The sequence below is a fragment of the Semicossyphus pulcher genome, unplaced genomic scaffold (genome assembly GCF_022749685.1).
Source record: "Semicossyphus pulcher isolate SPU_LCO1_2020_fin unplaced genomic scaffold, fSemPul1.0.p SCAF_9, whole genome shotgun sequence".
Lineage (NCBI taxonomy): Eukaryota > Metazoa > Chordata > Actinopteri > Labriformes > Labridae > Semicossyphus > Semicossyphus pulcher.
In genome coordinates this window covers 9,230,764-9,242,981 of record NW_027211770.1, presented here as the reverse complement: position 1 = coordinate 9,242,981, position 12,218 = coordinate 9,230,764, and the positions used below count along the sequence as shown (strand labels likewise).

Here is a 12,218-nt window from a genome sequence, read left to right as displayed (position 1 = left end):
GCATGCACAGTAATGGAGAGTGATCTTGGCTGTGGCCCACGAGCTGCTTCTCTGAACTGATCTTTGAGTTGGGTATAAATAGCGCTCGCTCTATAAATAAAACAGCAGCACCTTTCACACTCTCTCTCTCCTTCACTTACACACACACACACACACACACACACATTCAAACCTGCCCACATGCCTCTTGGATCTTACACCTGCCTATGCAAAAAACAACAACAACACATAGGCCTCCCATCAATCCATATGTCATTGTGTGGAGGTCAGACAGAAGGATGTCTGTGGGACATATTGACATATTTACATGAGAGCGTGACCTGTTACCAGCTTAGCACTGCGTACCCGTCTGACCTCTGACCCCAGCTTACTGTACTAAACAAGGATCTAGTCAGCTGAATTACACACATCAATCTATATAGCGCACATTTTGGTATTTAGCTGATGCTTTTAGTCAAAGTACCGTAAAGGGAGAACAAGTAGAAGATGAGTATCTTCAGACATTGAACATGAACCTCTTTGGGAAAAGGTCTTTTTAAAGGCCGGGAGGATTTTCTCACCTATGTGTGTGAACAGCAGTTTGTGTGATATGCACCAAAGTTACACACAGATAACGTGCAGGGTCTGCAAAGTCTGCAAACTCATTCCATGCAGCTAAAATATTTTTAATTATTGCAATGTTTCCATTCTTCTTCCTTCCAAACCTGTAACATATTTTTACATAATTTGTCCAGCGAGCATTTCGTTCAAAACTGATTCAAAAGAGATTTTTTCAGTTTGTGTTTCGACCACCTGCTTCTGTCACAAGGTTCTCCACACTTTCACATGCATTAACGGCAATTTTCAAGTCTCATAGCGGCTAAAACGATTCGGTAAGTGAGCAGTGCATCACAGTCACCAAAGACCTTTTTTTTAGCAAAATGGTTTGACCTGGATTCGATCCCACAATAACTGCATTCAAGCCGAGCACTCTGACCGCTACTGAGTTCACATGCGAATTACACATCTGTCAGGTTTTAATGAACTACGTCATTCAGGGGCTGTTCTTCCTGTATAGTCAGAGCTGCACAGCCGAAGTTTTCTTCTTCTGTAGAATATTCACAACGTCTCCCTTTTCGATGTCTCTGAACCTTCTTGTTAACATCACACAGCCCATTAAGCGCCTTGTTTACGATTTTTGTGTGAAAAATAAAATGAGAAATGCGGCTACAATCGTCACTTTCGTCACCCTTTCATTGCTAAAATGAACAAAATGATAAAACAAAAGTGTGTTTCTGACACGTTGATGTCGTGACCATATGTTGCAAGGTTGAAAAATCCTCAGACCTGATGTCACCCTGTTTTCAACCAAATTACAGTGTTGAAATCCCAGTTGGTGCTCACAGGGAAACTATTAGGCGGACTAATAATCATTCAATTACAATATGTGGAAAAAAATATATATAGAAAAACAGCACAACAGAAATTAATTACCAAAGTCTTGACATGATGAAGATCCAAGCAGGACCGAAACTTTGTGATGACTGAATATTTTTATGTGATGGAGTGGCCGTGGCAGGAAATCCAACCTGCTTGCAGGGCGAAACACAGCAGCAAACTGCTCAGTAAGAGATCAGTGCGTTGGCTTTACATAATGCTACCGGGCCGCTGTAAATCAACATGACTTGAAGTGTTTGCATGGAGCCACCAGCGCAAACGATCAGCGGAAAGGCTGCCGGTTGACTCACTGAATATCTGCCAATAATACAGAATTTCACCACTAATCCTGTTTGCACAGCACTTATTCACATTCACACCACCTTCTACGTCAGTCCATTATGTAGCTATGTGTCTGAAGAACAACATGTCCCATCCGCCGCTGTCTGCGGAGCTCAAGTCAGACTGAAAGTGTTTTGAAATGGGGTGTAGAGGGGGGGGCGAGAGATAAATTGGTACAGCGAGCTGGAATGCTGCAGCAGTTATTTAAGGCCCTGTAGGTGCTGCCTAGGCCATATGCTCCCATTATTCCGCTTGGGAGGGGCCCATGTGGGCATGAGAGCAAAGCTGGAGAGAGGAAGAGGAGGAGGAGGAGGGTGGGAGAAAAGGAGAAAGAGAGGAATGAGAGGAGAAAGGTAGCTGAGGAATTATTTTAAGGAGAGCCCCCCTATCAGGCGTAGGAGGAATTTTAAGAACGGGATACCGGGAGAAGCCTGAGATGAGATGAGAACGAATTAGCTCCTAAAGTAAATGATCGCCTTCACCCTCAATATCCGGCTCTCTCGCCGTCATCTTTGCATAATTCATCTCGTCAAATTTTGAGGTGTGACAGAGTATAATTCACGAACTCCTGAACTTTTTCAGGTTGATAGCTTTTCTTAGGTTCCAGCTTCTCAATCATTTTCTTATCTGCGCTGCACTTAATGCGATTCTGCACGCTACACGTCCTCGCTGCCATTTATTTTGTTGCTTTAGGATTTTCTTTACAAATTAAATTCTCACAACTCAATGCAACTGTAATGTTTAAAATATGCAAAGTATAGATCCCTAAACTTCACTTTGTCAGCTGTAATGATGTCATCTCCCGCAGATAGCTAAATATTTATCTGTTAAGAAAACGAGGCCCGGGTGCAGCTTTGTTGTTATCTTCATATCTCTTTCTCTCTCTTGGTCCCCCCTCTCTCTCTTCTTCTCCCTATCTGTACGGTGTCTTGTCAAACTGAGGCCTGTGTTCCTGATCAGGGCATTGCTCTCATGTTAGCCGCTTCACGGGAAGCACATCCCAGCATTCCCTCTGACACGCCGGCAGCAGCATTACCATAATTGGCTTTTCTACATGACGGGACAGAGGAAATAATAATGTCATTTTATTTACAGCCCTCTTGTCCCGGTCCGAGAGCTATCACCCCCTCCCCACCCTCCTCCTCCTCCATCCTCCCTCCTCGCCGCTGCACTCTTTCTCCTCTCTGCACATGCACCCCTCCTCCTCCTCCTCCGTCTCCTCTATCTCATCTCCCTCTCTCCCCCTCCTCTCTCCCTGTGCAGGGCGCGAGTCTCGTTCTGCCACGGCGTGTAGGTCAAGCGATGGCTTTTTGATCAGCTCCTGTCCAAAGCCATCAGGGTTGAGAGGCACGTAATGGAGAGCAGGGTGACAAACAGAATCTGGGGAAGGAATAAGACTGCCAGTTTCCTATTAGGGCCCGGCCTAAACGGCCTCTGCCCCCCCACCACCTACCCCCCCACCATCCTCTGCCATGATCCCACTCCTGCACTGCCTAAATCACATGAGTGAAGGGGCCCGTGATTGGACATTAGTGCGGCAAATGACTGCTGTGATTGCCCCCTCTTCCCAAACTCACATCAAATAAATAAAGAAATGTGTGTAAATAAATAGAAAGAGGGGTGTTGGAGGAACGGGGCTGGTGGTGAGGGGGAGGCTGACTGGTTTCATCCCCTTCTCTTTTCTCTCTCTCTCTCTCTCTCTCTCTCTCTCTCTCTCGTTTCATCGCCTTTCTGCCTTTCTTATCTGGTTTGTTTGGCTTTGACAGCGGCCAAATGGTGAAGCTCCACGAGCCTGACAGAGAGTTTTATTGATTTAACAACCAGCAGACTCTCAGAAGAAGAAAAGCGAGAAGGCAAAAAAAAAAAAAAAAATGGGCAGGGTGGAGAAAGATAGCAAAGTTTTGAAAAGGAGTGATATGTTTCTGCAGCGCTCCGTGCCAAAAAGCTGACGTGTCCGCTGGTTGTATTTCATTTACAGAAATCATGTCATACACCGAGTCAGGCTGTGTGTGAGGGAGAATGTTTTCGAGATGATCTGTGCTTAGGTCAAACATGTTGTCCCATTGTGGGGCCCAGTGTTGCACTGAGGCAGGACACAGGGCGTTCACTGCAGTCATCAGAAAAACATCAAACTGTCTGGGTGTTCTGCACAATACCTCAGCACACACTCTGGTGTGGTCTTTGAGATGTAGCGTTAAATGCACAAAGCTGATCACAGAGTGCAAGTGGAAAACCTGTAATGATGCATGGCGTTCTTTAAACTTTATACGCAAGTTGTGGCTGCGTCATGGCTGTTTGAGTTTGCGTAGGAACTCTCTCATTTATATAAAACTGAAAAATAAATAAGGTCGATGAGAACAAAACACCCACTTGAGCTCTTATCTCTAATCAAATGAGAGTCTCTCCCTGACGTATATTTGGTAGCATGACACATAAAAACCTTTGGTAACACCTGCTTTACAGCGCCCTAAAGAGAGCGTGTCGATCCATTTGTGCATTATGCATTTTTAAAAAGGCTCTTTATAACATCCACAGGGGCTCCTACAAACTGTTTTTGTGCTTAACACATTTTAGATCCCTTCTTATTAACAGTATACTAACCATATGCGTAGATGGGAGATACACTGGGATGACTAATTCTCGCTGTGTGTTGTTGGTGATCTGGCGTGGCTGGTGGCGGGTTGATCGCTGCAGCTTCTGACAGTGAGTCTGCAGTGCTATCCTGGCCACGCTGCCGCCTGTCTCCTTGATGGCGCCACGTCCCCGAGCAAAAGTGACAGGCGCTTTGGCGCCCGTGCAGATGGCCCTGCTCACAGCCATCACCCACTCGGCAAACCAAACCGCCAGGGACGGCACGCCAGCCCTGCCCCTTCGCGAGCCCGCCCCTTGCTGCTGGTGTTGCTTTGCATATGTGCGTCCAGGACGAGAGAAGAAGCTTAATCTGGTCGGCAGTCACAATCACGCATCTTCAAGCTGCGGTGATTGAACAGATCAAGATGATATGTAGCTCTTGATATTCTCCCTTCCCCGTGCTTCAGGTTTTAGCATCCTGTCAGAATAAATGCATCATCTCAAAATAGATGGAGAGATCATTTATTCCAGACAGACGTTAGCCGCGTTTCATCACTAATATTTCACATTTATGGTTTGCGAAACCGTCCACTTGCTGCCTGTGATTTTTACAGATGTCTGTCTCTGCCAGTCTTTTGTCTGTGTGCTTTTGATATCTCCCTCTTTGTTGTTTCCATGACAACATGGCAGGACAGGCATTGATTGACAGGGATCGTCAAAGGGTTCCCTGGCGACCTGCTCATTGTTCGAAGCCCCTCCCTGCTGCAGTCTGTGTTTTGTCACTCACCCAGGGATATTTCTGATCTGCTGCTTCTCATTCCTGCTGTCTGTGTGTGCGTGTGTGCGTGCGTGTGCGTGCGCGCATGTGTGTGTGTGTATTAAGCACTGCCAATTATTGGGGTTTAGCTGTTTTTTTGGCTCCAGCAGACAAGAGTGACTCACATAGGTAATTCCTACTGTATCTTTGCCCTGTTTGTGTGGGGTTGTAAAAAATGGATAGCCATTCTGTTGGATGCTTTGTATATTAAATGGCTGATATGTACTGATAGCCTCCTGTTCTGGAAGCGGGTTAGCGAGGGGGAAGGCACTGTAACAGAAGACACTCTGCAGATGTGTTGTAGAGAGTACAGCACATAATGCTAATCTGCTGTGTTAGGGATTTTCAGGAGTTTTAGAAACTGTCTCGGTCTCAGTCTGTCAGTGGGATTGAAGCGCAGCCAGGTTCTCCTGTAGTGCTCTCATTTCACTGAAATCCTGTCAAGCGTTAGGGGAGTATGTTGCTCATTTGGAGAAGGGTGTATCAGTAGCACACAGCGAACTCAGACTTATAGGCAATATTATGGTCGGTGGGTTCAGGTTTGCACTGAACGAGCAAACATGTATGAGCTGCAGAGTGCGTAAAGTACACACATAGGCACGGGAAGGTGAGCATGCGGACAAACATGCATTTGCAAACAGGCACTTACCGAGGCACTCACACGCACACGCATGCACATCATCGCACAGTCACAGTCGATGGTGCAGCTGCTCACCTCCCCCACCTCCTCCACCCATCTCCTCTCAGGCAGCAGTAAATGGTGCCAGTGTATATATATCAGGTATTATGTCCACTTAGATTATGATATGACAGGTTAGCGTGCCGTTTGAAGCTGACAGCACATCTGTTTCATCAGGAGAGACTGATACTGGCATCTAGGACACACATCTCACCATGCAGGAAGGAGATAAAGGAAGAAGCTAGGGGGCCGTCTTTCCTGTCTCCCTGCCTCCCTCGCCCTCTCTCTCTCTTCTTTCTCCCGCTCCTCTCTTACTCCCCCTCTCCCCGCCCATCAAACCCACCACCTCCTGCTCACTTTTTCTTTCTCCCCCACGTCTTCTCTTCACTCACTTGTTCTCCCCCTAACCACCTCCTGTCTCTCCTACTTACTGATGCTTGCTGTGTCTTCCCCGAGCGTGCACACACACACACATACACACAAATGCACGCACACGCACACACATGGTCTAGCCTTCTATCTCATTTGCCTTTATGCATTTTACTAGTAAACCTGTTACATCTCAGCTTTGTTAAGTTGCCTTTTTTTCATACCTCGATCTTTTAGCTTGTGTTCGCTTTCCTCTTTGAATTCCTCTTTTTTTTTTAAGCGTTGTCCATTCCATCTTTGATCAGACTACTGTAGGATATTTAGCACTGTCTGCCCCACACTCTTTTTTCTCTCGTCATTGTGGCATTCTCAAACAAAGTACCACTGCTTCTCTGCTCCAATGAAAATGACCTTAAGCTCATCGTACTGGTTTGGGAAAGTTTGCAATATCTCAGAATTAGTGTTTTGTTTCTCTCACTCCCTGATGAGTTGCATAACCTGAGCATGTGAGAAGCTGAACTTTATGGACTGGATGAGTGAGAGGCAATAAAGCTTGGGGAAGTGAGAAAGAAAGAGAAAGGGGGAGTTGAACATGCAAGCATGCAGCTGGCTAACAAGGCCAAACAGCCAGTCATTTCCTGGGGAACATGAGGCATGTGTGGAGGAATAGGGAGTTGGGAAGGAAAAGGACAACTGTCAGAAGCTCGGTGATTTATTTTTCCCTTGGAGGCTTTTTTCACCACTGGCTCTCAGAGCCACATGTGTGTAAAATATACACAAACTCTTGCATGCATGCATACAGACACATACACGCACTCACATTGGCTGAGAATAAAAGCCTACATTTCCCATCATTGAGAATTCATTCCATGTTATTTTGACAGTAGTCCTGTTAGTGTGCTGTAAATCTTTAATTTCACTCAGTTGACCTCTTTTCTTCCATTTCTTTCCCTCTCTTTTTTGTCTTCTCTCTTGCTTTCTTTCTCTCCAGCATACATGCCCGAAGATGAACTTAAGGTAGCCGGTCAAGATGAGGAAGAGCACCTGCAGGATGACGGCCTTTCATTAGATGGCCAGGACAATGAGTTCCTGTGCAACGAGGAAGAGGAAGATGCCGATGGAGGCCAGCCACCTAGTTACAGAGACTCTCCACTCAGCAATGGCACTAACCCGGACGCTGGATATGGGTCCCCACTCAGTGATGCCAGCGACCGACTTATGGACTTCAAGAGCACCTCTTCCAGGGACGGTCAGGAGAGGGAAGGCTCAGCTTTGCCCTTCCGCCCCAACAACGGCCTCTCTTTCCAGGATAGCCTGGCACAGATGAAAGCCGTCTATGCAAACCTCATCTCAGATGCCTCTTGGTCCAGTATCACAATGGACATCATGAAAGCTAAGCCTGCTGCAGCCGGCAGTGTCAACAGTGCCCTCACCACTCCTGAGCCGAGCTCTACCGCTTCTGTCTCCATAACTACAACCACAAACAAGAGCAGTGGGGTAAACATGGCTAGCAGTCACCATAATGGCAGGAGCTCCAGCAACACTGTCAACCACACAGGCAGCACAAGTGGCAATACTAATGGCACAGCAGCTTGCTCCGTTAGCAGCCACAGTGCAACCAGCAGTAGTGGGAGCAGCAGTGTTGGGGCGAGTAATGGTAGTGGCGTAGCTTATGACTGGCACCAGGCAGCACTTGCCAAAACTCTTCAACAGACCCCCTACCACCTTTTACCAGAGCCCAGCCTCTTTAGCACAGTGCAGCTATACCGCCAGAACAACAAGCTGTATGGCTCTGTTTTCACTGGTGCAAGCAAGTTTCGCTGCAAAGACTGCAGCGCTGCCTATGACACACTTGTGGGTTTGACAGTCCACATGAATGAGACAGGCCACTACCGAGATGACAACAAGGACAAAGAGGAGGAACAGGGAAAGCGCTGGTCCAAACCACGCAAGCGCTCCCTGATGGAGATGGAAGGGAAAGAGGATGCCCAGAAGGTGCTGAAGTGCATGTACTGTGGCCACTCATTCGAGTCTCTTCAAGATCTCAGCGTTCATATGATTAAGACCAAGCATTACCAGAAAGTGCCTCTCAAAGAACCAGTGCCAGCCTTGGCCACTAAACTGGTACCAACTTCCGCTAAAAGACGAGCTATACAAGATGCTATAGTCTCCCCATGCTCCCCAGACTCTATCCATGCTGCTAGTGGTGGTGGTAGTGTATCCACTGGGGATGTTGGCAAAGATTCAAAATCTGCAGCTAACCCCTATGTAACGCCAAACAACCGCTATGGCTACCAGAATGGTGCCAGCTACACATGGCAGTTTGAAGCTCGTAAAGCCCAGATACTCAAATGCATGGAGTGTGGGAGCTCTCATGATACACTGCAACAGCTAACTGCCCACATGATGGTCACAGGTCACTTCTTGAAGGTTACAAATTCTGCATCCAAGAAGGGCAAACAGCTGGTTTTTGACCCGGTGGTAGAGGAGAAGATTCAGTCCATCCCACTGCCGCCAACCACCACTAGACTTCCTGTTCCCACTAGTGTTAAGTCCCAGCCAGTGTCCCCCGCCCTGTCCTCTGCCTCAGAGGAAAAGAGGGAAGTAGGTGAGGATGAAAAGTTTGAAGGTGGTGAGCCACTTGAGAGAAAGATCAAGGAGGAGAAAGATGACTCGGGTGAGAAGTCTGAGAGTGACACAACATCATATAAATACCTTAGAGAAGAAGATTTAGAGGAGACCCCAAAGGAGGGTTTAGATATTCTTAAATCCCTTGAGAACACAGTATCCAGTGCCATTAGCAAGGCCCAGACAGGCACACCCACATGGGGTGGCTATCCTAGCATTCATGCAGCCTACCAGCTGCAGGGTGCCATGAAAAGCTCCGCTAGTGTTCTTCCCCCAATGGTCCAGAGTGTCCAGATGCAGCCGATGTTTAACAGTGGGCTACGAGGCCTGGTGGGTGACCCTAACACGGTTATCCACTCCCCACGAAGCCCTTCCTCCCCTACCCCCCTCAGGAGCAATGTCACTGCCATGGAGGAGCTTGTGGAGAAAGTGACAGGGAAAGCTGCCACTGTGAAGAAAGAAAAAGAGGAGAAGATGGTGAGTCTGGAACGGTGCCGACCCCCATCATTAGTAAAATCGCCCTCCCCTGCTCTGAGAGAGCAGAGAGAACATTTAGCATCTCCAAACGAACTTTCTGTTGGTAAACCATCTGGTATGAGAAGTAGCAGCCCAGGCAGTATAGATTCAGAGCTCATCTGCAAGAAGGAGCCCAAAGAGAGCTTAGTAGATGGCCACAACAACCATTCAAAGAACGGCTCTGAGGCGTGCCAGTCCCCAGTAACTAATGGCAACAGTCTTGGCATCATCACTGATCACTCTCCGGAAAGTCCTTTCATTAACCCTCTCAGTGCACTCCAGTCAATCATGAACACACACCTGGGTAAGGCGTCCAAACCAGTAAGCCCAGCTGCCGATCCACTGTCGATGCTTTACAAGATCAGCAACAGCATGATGGATAAGCCGGCTTTCAACCCAACTCCTCAGGGCAAGCCAGCTGAGCCCATCAACCACTATCAGTTGTATGAAAACAATGACCAGCCCATAGACCTTAGCAAAAGTAAGTCCACAACCAACAGCAACAATAACAATAGCAACAGCAGCAGTATGCTCTTGACCAATAATAGTGTAAATGGTAACAAGCCCCTCATTTCCCTCCCTGACTCAGTGTCCTCTCCTCTGAGAGAGAATGCTCTGATGGACATTTCAGATATGGTCAAAAACCTCACTGGAAGACTGACGCCCAAATCTTCAACTCCCTCCTCCATCTCAGAGAAGTCGGATGCCGATGGCAGTGCATTTGAGGACGCCCTAGAGGATCTCTCCCCAGTTCAGAAAAGGAAAGGGAGGCAATCCAACTGGAATCCCCAGCACCTCCTCATTCTCCAGGCACAGTTTGCCTCAAGCCTAAGGGAGACTCCGGAAGGCCGCTACGCCATGACTGACCTGGGCCCACAGGAAAGGGTCCACATATGTAAGTTCACAGGCCTCTCCATGACCACCATATCCCACTGGCTGGCTAATGTCAAGTACCAGCTGAGACGGACTGGGGGCACCAAGTTTCTCAAGAACATGGACTCGTGCCAGCCCGTGTTCCTCTGTGGTGACTGTGCCTCCCAGTTCAGGACTCCCTCCTCCTACATCGGCCACCTGGAGTCTCACCTGGGCTTCAGCTTGAAGGACCTGTCCAAACTGTCAGCTGAGCACCTACGGGAGCAGCAGGCTGCCTCAAAGGTGATCACAGACAAAATGACATTCGGCAGCCCCCTGTCAGCCTTGACCACGCCAGAGGACGACACAGGCTCTGTGTACCAGTGCAGACTTTGCAATCGGACATTCGTCAGCAAACACGCAGTCAAACTGCACCTCAGCAAGACCCACGGCAAGTCTCCAGAGGACCACCTGGTGTTTGTCACTGCTTTGGAGAAACTGGAGAAGCTAGACAAAATGGAGAAAGTTTAAGTGGGGTCTCAAGCTGAGGTTAGAGACTGACAGCTGTGGAACTGATTAGAATTTCATTGCACTAAAATGACATTGTTCACAGTTACTGCACTGGGCCGAACTGAGCCGCCTGAAAAAAAACGGTCTTATTTTTTTCTTCTGTTGTGATAACTGCCTGACTGGACCATGTCTTTTCATGTTGATTTGTTTTTTTGTTTTGCCAAGCTTTTTTACACTTATTTTGTAATATATTTATATGCTATTTGTCTGATCTGTGCATGTATTTTAGTGAATCAAGGTTAAACACAAGATTTTAATCTTTTCATGGCAAAAATACAACTACTGCTTCAAAGGTAAAAGTGGTGAGTGAAAAAAGAATTTGTGGAAGAGAAAACTGTATAATACTTGATATGAAGAAGGTGGAAATTAAATGTATACACCAAAAGAATGAAAGACTACCCTGAAAGACTGAAGTAGCACCTTAGACAGTTGAATTTGAATTGTAAAGAGAACATGTTTTGAAGTATCTTTCAATAGCATTTGTCAAAATCAGATTGATTTTAAAGAGATCGAGGTTTATCATTTCCCCCCTCTCCTTTTGGGTTCTTGTCACTGCAATGTTTTTGATGATGAATGGCCTGCTCATAAATCTGTCAGTTTATTACAAAAAAGATCACGTGAACATTTCGAAAAACTGAAATGCTGCTTCTGGTTACGAGTCAATCAGTGAAAATGAATGGCCGTCAGTATGCAAGTTTGCTCAAAAACTTTTCCTTGTTGTGAAGTATCACCTTATAGCAATTTTCCAGTTGTATGGTTTGTTACAACTTTCTCTTTCTAAATTGTGTCGCTTTATTCAACTGTAAAGAGAACAGTCCGTTACATGTAAATGATTACCAGTGAAATGTCAGTACTCCATAAGACATATCTTACCATTTGAAACGGCTCAACATTCTTTGTATCTTAAGGTGTGTGCATTCTCTAACTTTTATATTGTCATTTTATATAGAAAAATGATAAAAAATAAAAACAGATGGTGTATATAGATATATGCTGTAGAGCTACAAAATGTCCTTTTTTAAAGAAAATACAAATTTAGCTTCTTTGGCTTGGTTTACAGAAATGATTTTAATTATACTTGCATCCAATTTGATGCATGAAATGGTGTGGAAAATAAATAAGCGATGCACAATGACTATACATTTCAATGTTTTATCGACAATATTGTAAAAAAAAAAAAGTTTTTAGCACCGATTAGTTTGTTTCATTTCTTTCTCAATTGTAAAATAAACCCCAAAGCAGTTGTTAACAGTCATACATTTGTGGTTGTGTGTTCATTTGTCATGCTGGTGCACCAAACTCAACATGTATACAATTTCACTCTGTAGCGTTTGCTTTGCGGCGAATTAAAGCGACCACACACGCATCACTTCTTAACCCAGTTTGAGGATTTTTCTTTTTTTTTGTTGCATTTAAACTCGTGCAATGCCGAGATGAGAGGGGAAAAATCTTTCTTTC

General features: G+C 46.1%; 1 protein-coding gene across 3 annotated transcripts in view; it reads left to right on the top strand.

The window, feature by feature from the left end:
- The window catches only part of LOC138583701 (teashirt homolog 1-like), a 37,214-nt gene extending 25,199 nt beyond the window's left edge, over positions 1 to 12,015 (top strand). For all 3 annotated transcript variants that reach the window (XM_069655661.1, XM_069655660.1, XM_069655662.1), the window contains exon 3: positions 7,186 to 12,015. In XM_069655661.1, coding sequence (XP_069511762.1) covers positions 7,186 to 10,721 — 3,536 coding nt within the window. In that variant the 3' untranslated portion in view covers positions 10,722 to 12,015. The remainder of the gene's footprint in view (positions 1 to 7,185) is intronic.
- The last annotated feature ends 203 nt before the right edge of the window (positions 12,016 to 12,218 follow it).